The 17,343-nt window shown below is 37.7% G+C and overlaps 1 protein-coding gene across 1 annotated transcript; it reads left to right on the top strand.

The window, feature by feature from the left end:
- Positions 1-302: 302 nt before the first annotated feature.
- tmtc4 (transmembrane O-mannosyltransferase targeting cadherins 4) lies at positions 303-16,770 on the top strand. The gene is made up of 18 exons (XM_015009054.2): positions 303-752; positions 884-1,082; positions 1,206-1,321; positions 3,544-3,760; positions 7,385-7,472; positions 9,126-9,226; positions 9,409-9,501; positions 9,673-9,834; positions 11,083-11,285; positions 11,476-11,650; positions 12,300-12,431; positions 12,561-12,640; positions 12,714-12,821; positions 12,919-13,060; positions 13,903-14,017; positions 16,039-16,151; positions 16,275-16,344; positions 16,502-16,770. The coding sequence occupies exons 2-18, from the start codon at positions 921-923 to the stop codon at positions 16,648-16,650; spliced, it is 2,226 nt and encodes a 741-aa protein (XP_014864540.2). The 5' UTR covers positions 303-752; positions 884-920; the 3' UTR covers positions 16,651-16,770.
- The last annotated feature ends 573 nt before the right edge of the window (positions 16,771-17,343 follow it).

Raw genomic sequence — 17,343 nt, 5'->3', positions numbered from 1 at the left:
TTTCTTGTAAGTGGAAAATCTTCAAAATTAGCAAAAATACATCCGTAAAACATTAGTTTGAGTATAATTGCCTCGAAAATATTTATTTATTTATTTCTACTTATTTTGGAGTGTTTCGTATCCAGTGGGTCTATAATATTCTCGTCAGTATTTTTCAAAAACTTTATCTTAAAAAAAAGTTAATTAAATAAAAATATATTATTCATTAATTTAAAACAAATTGGCACGCTTATTTGCTCTTCTGCTGGCGACGTAGTCCCACGTGCCTCATTTGCGGCAAATAATTGGCTGAAATTGAGCACGTGACATCTATGCTGAAGAGGAAGTTTTGGATCTGGAACGTGGGTATTTGTTTACAGCTGTGAGCTCTCCAACTGAACCTCTCCCCGGAATATTTCTTATGACTAATTATCCCCATTTCTGTCTTAATAACCATCGAGCAATTCTCAACTAGTTGTGTCTGCATATGTTGCACGTTTACCGACGGGCTCTAACGGGGGTAGCACCTGCTAACTAGACGTGCTAAAAATTTAGCATTACTAGCTTGCAGGTGTTAAGGTCTCCTTGACCTTAGACCCTCAAGAAGCCGGGACAGCGTAATTAAGACATTTGCAGTAAACTGGTTTTGCACAACTACCGCTGTGGAGGAAGCTGCAGAGGGACGTTCATCAGTCATCTTGCTGGCAGCGAAGCTAACATGAGGGTGAAACAAAACACGGTGACATGTCAGAGCCTGTCTCTGCAAAGACAAGGTATGAATGCATAAAAAGTTTAAAGGCTGAGTTTACTTTGTGAGTCAGTTATTAGCATTTGAAGTGCATTCATAGCAGGTGACTTGTTATAGCTCCCGTGACTCTGCTTGCACCCATCTTCTTGGTCTTAGGGAGATGATGATAGAACGAACAAAGAGCCCATGAATTATGGCACAGACCGAACTTTACTGGGATCACCACATCCCGCTGCCAAAGCTTGGTGCAGTCCAAGCCAAGGTCACCGTCGCCGTGGTGGCGCTCCTGTGCTTCATCAACAGCTATGATGGAGAATTTGTATTTGATGACTCCGAAGCAATTGTCAACAACAAGGTTAGTTTTCCTTCTTTTTACAACTCATGTTTAACATGATGCTACTTTTGGAGTGCCAATTTTGCTACTATGTGACATGAATGCTGCAGGAATGTCCTTTTTTTTATTATGCTTGCATTGCAGGACCTGAAACCAGTAACCCCTCTGAGCAACATTTGGAGAAATGATTTCTGGGGAAGCAACCTGAGTAGCAACTCCAGTCACAAATCCTACCGACCGCTTACTGTACTTACATTCAGGTAATGGACGGTGTTTTCTTTTGTTTTCTTCTTCTTTTTGCACTTGTGCCCTTGAATTCTTAAAGTATTTGCTGGATTAATAATTTAACAAGATGCCATTATTTAGTTCCTATTAACAATTAGATGAATGTTGCAGTTAGGACAAACTAAGCTGATATAACATCTTGCATAATCCAAATAGTAATAGAAACGAGCTTGACGTAGCAACCTGTCATAAATAGAAGAGGGATAATTTGTGCTGCAAGTTATCTTTGCAGCACAAAGACATTCTTAATGTTTGTTTTTAATCTCAAATCATTCAGATATCAATGTTCTACTTTATCTCAAGCATTGACTTTTGACAAAAATTGTAACCTTAAAAAGAAGCCTTTATTGTGTGGGTTCTAATAGGTTACACAATGACAATTAATGTTCCCATGCATTGCAAAATTATTCATAGCTGTTGGAACACTTTCACTTTAGAACCACAAACTTCAATATATTTTATTGGGATTTTATGCAAGAGACTAACACAACAAAGCACATTAATGTGAAGCAGAAGGATATAAAAAATACATGATTTTCAAATAGTTAGATAAATATCTCCATATTTATTTATTTTAAAAATAAATATTTGAAAATTGTAGTGTACGTAAGTGTTCAGCCTCTTTTAGTATAATCCCCCAAAATAAAATGCAGTGTAAGCATTTGTCTTTGAAAAACACTTGATTAGTCATTTACGTGTGCGTTTTGTTAGAGAACATTAAAGAAGGTCAGCTGACAGGTCAGGTCAAGTTTTAGAAAATACAGGAGCATTAGGTTATAAAACAATATCTTACAGAGGACTTTTCCAGCTGCTATCTAAGAATGAAATATGTTTGGCACAACACAAACCTGCCAAGATATGGCTGAAAAATTAGCATAGGACATCACCCTGAACATACCATTCCCACTGTGAAACATGATGGTGGCATCCTCATGCTGTTGGGATGCTTTTGGTCAGGGTTGATAGGAACCATAATCCTAAATAAGGGCAATCATAAAAATATAATCTGGTAAATTCTTCAAAATACCTGAGATTGGGGTGTGAGTTCATCAAAACATTCAGGATTCAGGATATGTTAAGTGAGCTGTGTGAGTGAGGACAGAAGTAAGAATTGTTGATTTACAACAAAAAGAAACTGTGGAAACGGAAAACAAGTTTGTGCATTACATCGTAATTTTCTGCACAGAGAGGCATGTTAAAATGTTTATGTACCTTAAACTTTTTTTGGCATTTTGTTACATGACAACCACAAACTTTAATGTGGTTTTTGTGGCATTTTATGTGAAAGACTAACATAAAGCAGCATTTAATTGTTATGCAATAGAAAAATTATATATACACTTAAGATGTATACCTGAAAGGGTGAACACGCAGTGATGTGAAAAATCATTTGTCCCCTTCCTAATTTCATGTTTCTTCTTATATTTGTCACACTTTAGTGTTTCAGGACATGAAACCAATTTAAATCAAGTTAATGACAACACAAGTAAACACAAAGTGCAATTTTTAAATTAAAGTGTTTATTATTAATGGAACAAAAAATCCAAACATACATGGCCCTGTGTATGTTTGAAAAAGTCATTGCTCCATAAATCTGTTAAGTGGTTGCGCCACAACTGCAATCGGCCGTTTATAAAAACTTGTGACTGAGTCTTTTTCAGCGATGTGGGGAAACGTCAGCCCACTCTTCTTTCCAAAGTTATTTTAATTCAGCCACATTGGAGGGTTTTTGAGCAAGAACTGATTCCTTAAGGTCATGTCACAGCATCTCAATAGGATTCAGGTCAGGACTTTGACTAGGCCACTCCAACACATGTAATAAACAGGGAAAAAATAGTAAATTAGGAAGGAGGCAAACTGCTTTTCATGCCACTGTACATGCAAAGGCTGCTCCCTTAATTATCTGGTCCTTTTTCTGCAAACCTTTTTCAAATGTCTAGTATGAAGGGCTTTGGTTCAGTCCTATAACATTAGCTTGTTTGCCAAAACAGATCAGTTGTTGGTTGCTATTAATGATAAATGGCTAAGCTGTTGCATACCAAATAAAACATTGTGTTTCATCATGTTCCAATCACAATATCTTGTCACATTACTTGTAGCACTGTGTTTAACCCCACTAATGAGCATTTGCTTGATTTTACCATCTCTGTCACTAATAAACATTTAGCAGCAGTTTCTTCTTGTTTTGCTGTTGCAGGTTAAACTACCTCATAGCAGGAGGCCTGCACCCTGTTGGCTTCCATGTACTAAACATCATCCTCCATGCTGTCATATCTGTCCTTATGATTGACGTGTTTGCTATACTGATTGGTGGACTGGACTATGATGAGAAGAGTTGGACAGTGAACCATGCTCCAAAGACCTCTCTACTTGCTGCCATCTTCTTTGCTGCACACCCAGTTCATACAGAAAGTGTAAGTAGAATTCAGCGACGTTAGGTTTGGCAATCAGTAGAAAAATCAGTGGAAGTGAATTTTGACTCCGTTAGTGGAAGTGCAAACGCTTTCAAATCGGCCTAATTTCCGCTTGCATTGAATAAAGAGAAAATTGATTCTTTAGAAACAGAGTAGTGAATATATGTGGAGATATGAAGTTACCCTAATTTTTAGGTTGTTCTTCAAAGCACACCAAATTTATTGCAAACATTTCACACTAGAACAGCACAGGGAGCAGTTTAACCCAGAGTGTTTTCAACTCTGCAACTCTGTTAAACCCTCTATGGCTAATTTTTGTAGCATTTTTACATAAGTGACTTTCTCTAAACCACCTGTTTTTAAAATAAATCTTCACTGTTTTGGTTTATTGAATGAAAGGAATGAGATTTTAATTTTATATTTTACTGGTTCGACCAGATTACTCACAGTTGCCTCCAGTAATATGACTGGGATATGACAAATAATCAAATGGGTCTAGACCTATTAGAAGAAGATATAGGGCATGGCTTGGCAGATGTAGATTGTGGAATGAAGAATAAGACCAAAAGACAAAAAAAACACTTCCCTATTTGTAGCATTTAATAGTAAACCTAACGCTCCCCTTTGGAAGCTTAATTCCTCTAATGACTAGAAATAATTTCATCCATTTGTCCTGTAAATAACTACACACTTAATATGTCCTCAACGTAACAGAGCACAGCCCGAAAGTATGATAATCTAATGGAAGTTTAAACAGTTGCACACTTTCTCTTGCATCAAGTGCCATGTCTATTAGAGGAATTATGATACTGAATGGTTTGTTGTTGTGTTTCATCTTTTAATTTTGTTCCTACGTCAATTAAAAATCACACAAAGGTTTCACCTGTTACTTTGCTCCAAATCATAGGTGTCAGATTTGGCCTGCTCCACATCAAATTCTTATGTAAAAATAGTATTTCAGGGTTTTGAACAGAAATTTTTTATCTGTATTAATTTTTTATTTTTTATTTTATTTTTTTTTTTTTGGAGTTTGCAGACATTTAATCTTATTTCAGAGAGTGACCAACATAAAACAAGCAACCTTTGGCTGTAAAGTTCCAGGTTGCCATCCCAGACAAAGCTCATGTTTTCTGAATTGGTAATTTATATTTAAAACCTGTTACTATTACACCTTTGCACAGAGAACAGTGAGCAACATTTCTGCAGGCAGTACTGAAAGGGAACAGCCCTCTAGGTGTCAGTGAGTGCAATTTACATAAATGGCATGAAACCTTGCTCTTCTGTAGAAACACACATGACGAACTGCCCAGAGAAGATGAAGGGTTCAGGATAATTAAGTTCCGGTGTACAAAGCTTTATTGTATTATATTTAAAACATGTCCGTTTTTGTTCACACATTCACATCTGCTTGTTACGACGTGTCTAAAGATCCAGTTCAATGTCTGTTGGTTATCCATCATGTGTAGACATTGCACAAGTTCCCCACTTTGATCTTTGAATCTCTTTTAAGACCGCATGCTTTACAGATCAGAGCTTAGCAGGCTAATATAAAATAAGGACACACTGAAAACGGATGAAAATTTGCTAATTTAAAAAAATCCTTTCAAAAAGCCTGAAGGAATTTGGATCAGCAACACTGGACATTTTTGCTCCCTGATGCAAGAAAAAAGGATAAAGAAAACAACTGTTGACTTTTGCACATTAACATATACCTCAAAACATTTATGAAGCTTTTCCAGTAGAAGTTGCTTATGGGTAAGTTATTTTATACCATTTTCCGATATTAATAAAATGGTGATGAATTTTAGTCATGGATTGAAGACGACATATCTTTGATCAGGAATACTGAGATTTTGAAATATGACTTTTTGAAAGGGGGTAATGCATAATAATTTAGTAAACCACTGTGAGCAGCGGCAAACTAGCTCAAAACAAACACGGATGGAAATGCAGTTTTTTTTAGACAGCTCACTAAATTGGATTCAGAGCTTATTCCTGTTTCTTTGAGTTTTTATAATAAAGGAAGATTATGTTATCCAGTGGTGGATAAAGCTAAAACCCTGTTTGATTTTATTTAAATTTACCTTTTATTTAACCAGGAAGTTACTATTTAGATTAAGAATCTCTTTTCCAAGGAAAACAATGCACATAATGTTATGCGGGGTTTTGCAATTAATCAAATTTATCATAAAATTTTTGGTTCTTGATCCAAATATTGAATGATTGTAAAGCAATAATTACGTTTCCTGTTAAAATTTTGGCAGTGTTTCACTTTGAAAGTATTCTCGTTTTTTTTGTTTGTTTTTTTTTATGTCATGTTTGATTGATGTGTCCTTCACTACCATTTGAAGGCAGCTGTGCAGCCTTGTTTCAGTAAGTCAGTACAAGCAAAGATGGCAAAAACGGGACAGGAGAAGCAGTAAAACGCCTATAGCAGTTAGGAATTGGCACATGATGTTACGTTTGTTACGAGGGCACCGTTTCGTACCGGGAAAAAAAGCCGTTAAACAACCAAACTGCAAAAATGTGAAATGGTGGAAGGGCAAAACTGACCCTGGCAAGAGCAACAACGCAGGCAGCGTTTAAAAAACATGAAAGGTGGAGACAGAGACACAGGCTATGTACAATTTGCTAACATGTGGTGTCTGCATCTCTCAGCAACATGATAAAGTCTATGCAACCATCTGAACTGTAACCTTGTATTTTTTATAAGGAACTAATACAGAAAGTGAGTGGAATTTATAGAATATATTTTGCTAAAATTTAAATGAACCTTCGCCAGCTGCACTAAAATGTGAATGAATATGTTTATCCAAAAATGCCGTTAGTCGGTATTTGTCATGAACATTTTTGAATATGAATTTGTTGCAATGATAGATTGATTTATCTAACATTACTTTCTAGATATATAATTTTTTTTTTTTTTTTTTTAGTTTGTGTTTTTCCTTTTAACTTTAGCTTGACCAGCCTCCTTTATAAAGTTGTACAGCCCATTCCACTCCAGATCTGCTCATGTTTTGGGGCAACAAATAAACTTCTAACAGTCATTATTCCCTCATGGCTGCATGGCAACTTGAAAAAGAAGTCCAGAGGTGTCAGCTCTAAACATCCATTGTCTCTATGCCTAGAACAAAAACCCCGTCTCAGCTGGGTAACGCAGGGCCAAGGTGTGTGCAGTAGTGTGATCTATGCTGGGGTTCTTATTGACCTGCCAGCTTCTGTGGTTTTTGCAGTAAAACTTGGCTGGAAGGCAGCAGTCCCCCCCCTCAGCATTCTCTTTAATCATGCAGAGCAAGGACTGGGTAAAACCTGGGGGGGTTTGGTGGGAGGAAGGCAGACTGCAGGCTTATGCCTGCTGTAGAAATCAAAGCAGGCAACCCTAGGATGCCAGCCATACTGTACCCACACACTGTACACAATACGCACACCAACAGTAAGCATGCTGGTAATGAGTTCCTCCTATTTTCTAAGATATGTTCAGTTTCAACTTGGCTTGGAATCTAGCACAGGTATTGTTAAAAGTATTTACTAATAAATAACATTTATTGAATAAAAACAGTTTTATTTGGGGGAAAATTTTAAACATGCTGCATGTCTCTCTTTTTTGTCTCTTGTTTCTTTAAGGTGGCAGGCGTCGTGGGTCGAGCGGACCTTTTATGCGCTCTATTCTTTCAGCTGTCTTTCCTCACATACTGCAAAGCGTTTAACAAAGGTAAGGAATCCAGTACAAGTATTTGTTCTTGATTATACAGCAAAATTGGCTTATTACATTTGTCTTTGTGAAAGCTCAATAGGCATCATTATCTTTTTTAAAAACTTCTTTCCCAAAATCAGGGTTCTAGTATAGTTTCATAGTGTACAGAATATGTTTTCTTATTTTCCAAGTCAGGGTAAACATGGAAAACAGGAAGTGGAAAATGCTATTTTCTGGACATTTTTTTTCCTTTTAATTTGCCACATCAAAATTTGACTTTGACATTTTAGATAACGATATTTTGGTTTCTGGCTGAGAAACTAAAAATAGAGCGAGTAAAATAAGTTATGAGAATGTCAACATTTTTCTGAGTAAACACATTTCAACTAGCCCTATTAAAATGAACATTTGGACAAGCCAATGAAATATTAGAATCATATATATTCTGATCAAGTGAGAGCAATTTTGAACTATTGGGATCTCATTGCACACACTATGTTTGTTGGAGAAATGTTGCTGAACACCCCGAGACGCCGTACCTGTTGTGATGTTTGTAGAACATCACGGTGTGAGGCTATCGTTCAACATATGGTTTTTGCAGTCTTCATATGATTAAAAGAGAAATGAATGCAGGAGTGTACATGGCAACATGGTTCTCAACTAGAAAAGGATGGAATGTGACAGTGACTGAGGGTCAGTCTCTGCCTAAAGGACTTTTAGGCATTTAAATGTCTTGTTTACTAGTGATGGTGGGATGAAGTGGGAGTTGGATGGACACATCAGCTGGTGTGATGGCACTGCTCCAGTCTGTTGTGGTGAAGAATGAGCTGAAGCAAACAGCGCAGTTTTTTTTTTTTATTTAGCGGTCCATCTGTGTTCTGATCAACATCTTTGGCCAGGAGATATTGATCATGACCAAAATAATGACATCATGGATACAAGTAGCCCAAATTAGTTTCCTCCTTAGGATGGTCAGACTCAGTCTAAGAAACCTTTTGAGCTCCATCATCTGCCATTGCTCGTCTTCATCAAAAGGAGTCAGTGAAGGTGGTTTGGGCATCACGGTGTTTCCTGGTCATCTTCCTTAGGAATAAGGGACATACCCATCCTGGACTACTTTGTGTATTGTGGGTGTAAAACAATTACTTTGGCTGTTACTATATGGTGTATTTGTCAGTCACAAATACACACTGTTAAAAATGTATTTTATATATTAGATATACTCTTGTTCAATAATACAACAATGTTAATTGGTTATCAGGGTTCTAAACTTTCTCTGGAGTTCTTTAAACTGATGTTCTGTGGTTCAGATGCCAAGCAAAGCACTGAAACATTGAATTAAATCTTCATAAACAGTATAAAGGCATCAAAGATAAAAAATTCTGTCCTGATTTGAAAGGTCTCAGCATTATATACTTCAACTGAACTGAAGTCCAGATGACAGAAAGGCCCTTTATGAACCTCTGAGTCAGAAAACACTCGCATCTTATTTCCTGGTTAGTGAAGCACACACTCAAAACAAAACCTGGCGACTGTGTTAAAGTGTTTTCAATGTAAAGGTTTTATACCTAAAATGTTATAGAAATTGTCAAAAAAAATCTATAAATGTGGAAATGTCTGAAGAGTGAGTAGGAACCCTGTCTATAACCGATGCGATCTTCATGTCCTCAGGGAATGACAAAGATGCCAGATTTTCTGTCCAATGGGTTGTGGTCAGTCTTGCGTTGTGTGGTGCGGCAATGCTTTGTAAAGAACAAGGCATCACTGTTTTGGTATGAAAATCTTACTTTCTTTCTTTTTTTTTAGAATCAGTTCAGTCTGTCCTAGCAATATAAGCAAAACATTATTGTGATTGTGTCACACTTGGTTGCTCTTCGTACTATCCTAAACTCTGCATGTAATAACTAAAAGATCACTGCCGTGCATAACCTGTGTGGATGCATCTTCCCCTCAGGGTGTGAACGCAGCCTTTGATGTTCTACTGATCTGTAACGTTAATGTCTATGAACTTGGCCACAGGCTTCTCTTCAGGAAGAATTCTCCTGAGGTAAGTTAAACATTTATTCTTCACATTTTGTGTAATAAATTATGTCTTCTCTACATAATTAATGTCACATCTCATATATTGTATCCTATAAAGCTGAGTGAATCAGAGGATATATAATCCTGATGACTCGTCGCTCGAAATCCTTAGTAACGGTTTTTAATGTTCTCACAGCTAAGCGAGATTCTTCGGACAGGTTTGCTGAAACGATTGGGCCTCATGAGCCTTGGCGGCCTCTCCATGCTCTATGCACGCTGGAGGATCATGGGCACAGGACCGCCGGCATTCACAGAAGTAGACAACCCGGCCTCTTTTGAAGAAAATATATTTATTAGAGTAAGTAAGCTTTTTAAAGGATTCAACAATAAATCATTATTTATAGTCGGACCCAATTTATTGCTTTAACCACAGCATGTGGGGAATAAAGTCTCGGCTAATAGTCTGAAAATTACGGTAGTATATTTTCATCTTTTTTAAATAACGTATTAAATTACTGAATCACTTAACAGCAGTTTTAGTCTTATTTTTATAACTTTGTTTTATATATCTATTTCTATGATTTGTTTGTATACGTTTTAAGTATTTTACCAATCAGGATAAGTATGGAGAATATTTTTTATCCCAAGTTTCTAAAACCTAAATATGAACAAATACAGCACTCAGACATGAGCATTGATTGATTACATGCTATGTAATCAATGCTAAATTAGTGCATTTGGCATTTATTACATCTTAGAAAATCCAGACGCTTGTTGATGTCAAGCTTCACGACTTTCTGGATCATATGGATTTCCTAAATAAATAAGGCAACAAGAGAAAATGAAAAACTGTTTTTAATTGCTTGCTTCTTTTCTTTTTCTTTTTTGTATTTGATCTAGGTAAGCTGCTGCAGTCTTACACAGTAGAAAAAAAAAAAAGACTAATGTTGCACTTTGAGAACCTAAACGTTAACCATTTGAGTTTAACCGGTCCGAAACGGTGCATGTTTTCACCTGAACGTCAGAAGTGGTCAGAAAAACGCAGCTTAGCTTTTTTTTCTCTTCTCTTTGTTTATGTTTTAAAGTACATTTATAACATCATCCAATGTTCTGCCATCTTTAAATGTAATTGTAGATTTTCTTCAAACGTTTTCAGGTTGCTGAAAAAAAAAAACAACAACTTTAAGCTGATGGCAGTACAAGACATGTACTGCTGCTTATGCTAGCAGGTTTTCTAATTGATTATTAAGAAATGTTTAAAAATGTTAATTTGTACAACATGAAATGCTTTGAAAAAGTAATCATACCACTAGAACTTTTTCCCCAACACAGATACCAATACACTGCTGAACAGTATAATTGTGAAGTGAAAAGGAAATGATTCACTGCATTTTGCCATCATTTAAAAACCTTTTTTTTTATTTGCAAAGTTTCATTTAAAACCCTTTATAGTTTTGTGCATTTGTATTCCACCACCATTACTCTAATGCCCTTAAATAAAACACATTTACTTTACTGTTAAATTTGAAGATATTCCCCTTTTTCTTCCTTTCTGTGCTCTCTCATTTTGTCCTCCCCTCCTCGTTCTTTTGTTTTTGATTGGCAGATTGTGAACTATAATTACTACTACTCTCTTAATGCCTGGCTGCTGCTGTGTCCCTGGTGGCTGTGTTTTGATTGGTCCATGGGCTGTGTGCCTCTCATTAAGTCGGCCACTGATTGGAGGGTGGTGTGGCTGCTGCTGCTCTGGTGTGTCCTGATAGGCTTGGTAAGCCAAGCCTTATGCTCGCCGGACAGCCAGAGGAGGAGGTAAGCCGGCAGAGCCCACTAGTGCTTCTTTCTGTAGATGAAGGAAAGTATTTGTTATATATATTTTTGTCTTACACTGCACATCTACTATAGTAAAAAAACAAAACAATCCCACTTAGTTGGTAATTTCAGCTTCCATTTCCATACAGTGTTACATTGATTGAGTTTTATATCCTCTCTTCTCTCACAGGACGCTGACCTTGGGCCTGGTGCTGCTAGTCGTCCCTTTCCTGCCTGCGTGCAACATTTTCTTTAGAGTTGGCTTTGTTGTTGCTGAGAGGGTGCTCTACCTGTCTTCAGCCGGATACTGCTTACTCTTGGCCTACTCCCTCGGACAATGCTGCTACCGGTGGATCAAATACAAGGTGTTGTGTTAATCACCCCCACCCCTGCCCCCCCACCTATTAAATAAAGTTAAAGAGTAACAAAACCTAACAATTAAAAGGTGGGATTTCCTGTTTCACCCCCTTTTCTTTTGCTGCGACCAGGTCACAGTGTCCTGGGTTTTATGTATTTAATTGAATTCTGGCTTTAATCGCGTTTTTTTTTTTTTTTCTTTTTTTTTTTTGTTCAGTAACGCATTGATGGAGAGAAAAACATGAGAAATGACTAAAGTATTACCTGTAAATGCTAAATATACAGTGCCAGCCACATTTATTGGCACCCCTGCTAAGGATGTACAATAGGCCTTTAGGTAATTGCTTTTACTGCAGTAATTTCATAACAAAAGATTTTTTTAAAAAAAGCTTATACTTCTTTCAATGAACTTATTCAATACAGTAAGAGATCCCATGTTGAGAAATGATTGCTTTTAACAATATCTCAACAATTTTCATTGTGAAATAATTATACGGCAAAAAGTTTTTGACTCCCTTTAAGACCTTTTTTTGCACATTTTACCAGACGTGCCATTAAATGCTGCAGCACTATATTTTACAGATATTATTGCCATGAAATTTTTAAGCCGAATACTCTGGTCCTCTGTTCAATTTTTCCTGTGTTTTCCTTTTCCAGAAACTGACATGCGTCATGCTGCTCGCTCTGTTATGTATGTATGTAGTCCGCTGCGCCCTCCGCAGTCACCAGTGGCGGTCTGAACAAAGCCTCTTCTCCAGTGCCCTATCTGTCTGTCCGCTCAATGCCAAAGTATATATATATATACATATATATATTTATTTATTTTCCTTACTTTTTTATGGCAGAATCTACTGCCTTTCAAAAGTATTCTGTGCTCAGTCAGAACAAACCGTGTTTGTTTGCTGACCTTCTCCTCAGGTACATTATAATGTTGGTAAAAACCTGGCTGACAGAGGAAACACTACTGCTGCTGTGAAGTATTACAGGGAGGCTGTCAGGTAGGCTTCTTCATAAGTAAATATAATTTATAGAGCAAGAAACTGACCTGTGTTGTGTGTTTTTGGCCTTCAGACTACATCCGAACTACGTCCATGCAATGAACAACCTCGGAAACATCCTGAAGGAGCAGAATGAACTTAGTGAGGCAGAGCAGCTCTTGTCTAAAGCTGTTGCCGTTCAGTATGTTGTCCTGAAAGAAAAAAACAAATGATCTCAAATCACCTAAACCATTATCCTTTTCACAAGCTCAGTAATTGTTTTCTCCAAATTTGTCTAGACCTGATTTTGCTGCTGCATGGATGAACCTCGGCATAGTTCAGAACAGCCTCAGGAAGTTTGAGGCGGCAGAGGAGAGCTACTGGAACGCCCTGCGCTACCGGAGAAAATACCCAGACTGCTACTATAACCTGGGTCGCCTGGTGAGGTTTCCTCACTTCAGCTGCTTCATTGAAACGGATAAAATAAATCAAGTTACATTGCTTCACAAAAGTATTCACACCCCTAGAGTTTTTCACGTGCTGCTGAGTTGCAGGGATTTTATTAGGATTTCATGTGATGAAATCAGACTAAAATTTTAGAAAAGTTTATCATGTAAAAATCTATAACTTGTGGGAGGCATTTGTATTCAACCCCCTTTACTTTGGTACCCCTAAATAGCATCCAGTTGAACCAACCGTCTCCTTGGTGGTAAATAATCTCTGTGTAATGTAATCTCAAATGTGGAATCTTGTCGGGGTTGATGGGAAGAAGAACGATGCAGGTTTTATCCAGGAAGAAAACCAGTTACAGGCTCCAAAAGACTTTTTGTAACTAGGGTTGAAAGTTCACCTTACACCCTAAACACACAGCTTGAGGTACAAAAGTGGTTTGGATCAAAGCATGTTAATATGTCAGAGTTCAATATATTCCAGACTTAAATTCGGATGAGAATTTGTTGCACGACTGTTTTGCATTTTTTGAGTTTCATATTTTTAAAAATGTGAAAAAAAACAACAAAACAAAACATGTTTTTCCTTCCACTTAAAAAAAATAACAGAATATACTCAATAGTGCTGATTGGTCTCATAAAATCTGAACTAAATGCAGTGACGTTTGAAGTTTTTCACGGTTTGAGACGTCACAATGTAAACGGTGAGATTACTTCTGCGAGGCATAGTACGGATCATAAAAACCAACTGCATAAAATATATTTGCTTTACATTTGTAAACCTTTTCCAAATCTAAAACAGTTTATCCTGGACTTTCTTTAATGTTGTGATAGTATGCTGACCAGAACCGACATGTGGATGCCCTGAATGCCTGGAGGAATGCAACTATGCTTAAACCTGACCACAGTCTGGCTTGGAACAACATGGTTATTCTGCTGGACAATACCGGTAAAAACAAAAAAATACACACATTCAAATATAACTTTTATTTCTACCCCAATAAACACTAAAAAACATTTTTACTTGCATTTTTATGCTGTTGCTGCTAAAACAAACAAAAAACTAATTGTGATTTAGTTTACTATATTAAAACTGTGTGTTTTGATTGCAGTATTGTTACCGCATTAACTGCCAAACACGCACACACACACATGCACACGCACCCTTGTTGTTTTCAGAAATGCAGGAAATCTAAATGGCCAACAAGATTAGACCGGAAGAGCAGGAACCACCAATGCTTGAAATTTATGTATTAAAGCTTTTGTGTTGTGAGTTTTGGAGGCACTCTTCCCTGCCGTGTGGAGAATGCTCTGATTTCCAAACGCTCGAGCCGTTTTGTCAGAAGCTGCTCCCGTGAGGGCGGAGTCTCCCAGGAGGGCAGTGGAACCGTCCAATCAGGGCCCAGCGTGTCTCCTGATCAAAAGAGGGCAAGCGCAGCCAGAACAGCGCCCCCCTCAGAGTTTCCCCTTGCCGCAGTTTGCTCCCCGAAATCTCACACAAATAATTCTGCCCGTCTCCCCAAATCCTGCAGTAAAACCATAAAACAAGACAAAAAGCAAAACATTAGGGGTCGTTTTGAAATGGAGGAGAGATTGTTTGGCATTCACCTTTTTTTCTTTTGATACAGATAACACAAACAAAAGGCGTGCACTTGATCAGATGTTGGCAGGCTGCATGTGTGAAGGGCACAGGCCGTGAGTCAGGAGATGACTACCATTGTTTTTCCCTCTGTTTCTCTTGTCTGCCTCTTCTTTCTCCATTTCTGGCCAGACATCAGACAGATCTGTGACACAGATCAATAACTCAGTGGGCCTTGCGTTCAGCTGTAATTAGGAGACTAAACCACTCCTCCATGTGTGACGGGGGGGGGAAAAAAAGCTTTAGATAGTGTTTACCAATAAATCAGAGAGGGTCTTTGTGTCTTCGTGTTGCTTTTTTTTTTGCCTTGAATAAGAATTCATACCTTGTTTTTGTTTTTTAAATTTGTCATGTTACAACAATTTCAATGTGTTTTATTGGGATTTTATGCTCTAGGCCAGCAGAAAGTTGTGTATAATTGAGAAGTGGAAGGAAAATGATTCATAATTTTCAGAAGTTTCTACAAAAAAAACTTGAATTCATTTTTCTAGACTCAATACTTTGTAGAACCATCTTTTTCTGACGAGGACTTCATATTACAGCTGCACCAATATATTGTCATTCCAATAGCATATCACAAAGAAGTGATCAGAATGCTATAATTGTTGGCTAATATGTTCCAACTGTTATCGTTTTCATATTATTATCCCAGTTGGATAGAGTCTCATAACAACAGATACTCACACAGAACCCCTGTGACGTCACCAAAAGGTGATGCTAAAGATCACAGAGTGGAGGAAGTATAGATGAGGAGGAGGACAAAGAAGAAAAGATATTGCAACTGATTTTTTTCAGTGTAACATTTTTTTTACAAATATTACCTCCATCACAAGGTTTCCAGTTATCATGCAGCCTTAGCTGCAAGTCTTTTGGGTATAACTCTGCCATTTTTAAAACAGAAATATTTGTCCCTTTTTTGCACAATTATAAAAGATCAGTCAGATTGAATGGAGAGCATTTATGAACAAAAGTCTTTCCCCAAATCCTCCCCTGAATTTGACTCTGTTTTTTTTTTCTTTTTTTTTCTCCCATATGGTTATTTGTAAAAATTAAATTGAAAATCTTGCGTCTTTTGTACCTTCCACCACACAAACACGCACTACTTTCTGTTGGTCCATCACATAAAATTCAAACAAATGCAATAAAGCTTGCAGTTATGTGACAAAATGTGAAAATTTGTAAGCAAAAGTACTCATCTAAATTTTTTTTGTTTACATTTGTAACTCTCTTGCTCCGTCTTTATTGTTTCCTTAGCCTGGTGCTAGCATTGTTTTTACGATCCTTGGTGTCTCTCATGATGCTTCTTTTTGTGAACATTGTTTCTGTTCAAGGTAACCTGGGCCAGGCAGAGCTGATTGGCCGAGAGGCTCTGAAGCTCCTCCCCAATGACCACACCATCATGTTTTCACTGGCCAACGTCTTGGGGAAATTACAGAAATACAAGGTGAGTCAACATGGCTTAAAAAAAATTAATGATTTTATTTCAAGCTCATCCAGGTGTGATATTTTTTTTTTTGTTGCGAGTAAAAAAGGATCCTCTTTTCTCTTTTGCTTAAACTTCTTTTAGGAGTCGGAGAGCTTCTTTCTTCACGCCCTACGGATCAAACCAAATGCTGCTAGTTGCCATGGCAACTTAGGTAAAGCCACAGCAGTTTTGATTTTGCGAGCTCAGAGAAATCAAAACACTAAAAATATTAACTCTAGCAGAAGCGACATTGAGTAGGCTCCATGTTTTGAAGGCTTTTAATCAGCTAAATCACAACCGCTGCATCCCGGTCTTGTGTTTGTCCTCAGCTGTGTTGTATCATCGCTGGGGGAAGCTGGAGCTGGCAAAGAAACACTACGAGCTGTCTCTAAAGTTGGACCCCGAGGCTCCTGGGACCAGAGACAACTACAACATGCTGCGACGCAAACTGGACCAGCTTAAACACAGCACGCCCTGAGGGAACCCAACAGGGACCCCCTGTCTGCTATAAAATACATTTTCCACTATTTCATTTTGTATTATTTTATCTCACTTGTTCTTCCTTTGAACGTTTTTGAAATAAAGTCCACAATCTGTGTGCCAGGCTCCAGTTTTTATTCCTTAAAAGGAGAAGGGGGGGAATAAATGTTGCAAAATGTTTTTTGTAGTTTAACTATTACAAACTCTTTCATGTATGCGACCTAAGCGTCAGGTACCTAATTGGATTTCATGGGGGTGTACTGATCAGGGCTGTTGGGATACTTCTCCCGTTTTGAAGCTTCGTTTGAACACCATGTGGACCTGATCCACGGTGAACCCCGTCCTCTTTTCATCTCTGACCCTGTGTTGTGTCAGCTGGACAGAGCACCACGCGCATGTAGGTCCAGGAAATCTGGTGTAGATTTATTTAAGTTGGGCGCTTTTCACAAGTCTCAAATGTTTCCCAACTCAAAGTTGCAATAGTTTGGCCTGGGAGCACTCGCATGCACCTGCAGAAAACTTGAGTGTGACAGCAGGTTTTCATTAACTATTTGGTGATACACGGTGTCTTGTGTAACTGTTTGTACCTTTTTTTTTTTCCATTTCATACTTTGTCAAATGACAAAACTTTAATAAAATAGTTAACCTGTGGCAATATTTGAAAACTGCTGCTGTCATCCATCCAGTCTGA

This window comes from Poecilia mexicana, unplaced genomic scaffold (genome assembly GCF_051168715.1).
Source record: "Poecilia mexicana isolate PSO_F unplaced genomic scaffold, ASM5116871v1 scaffold_2, whole genome shotgun sequence".
Lineage (NCBI taxonomy): Eukaryota > Metazoa > Chordata > Actinopteri > Cyprinodontiformes > Poeciliidae > Poecilia > Poecilia mexicana.
The sequence above is the reverse complement of the archived record's forward strand: the minus strand, read 5'-3'. Positions and strand labels throughout refer to the sequence as shown.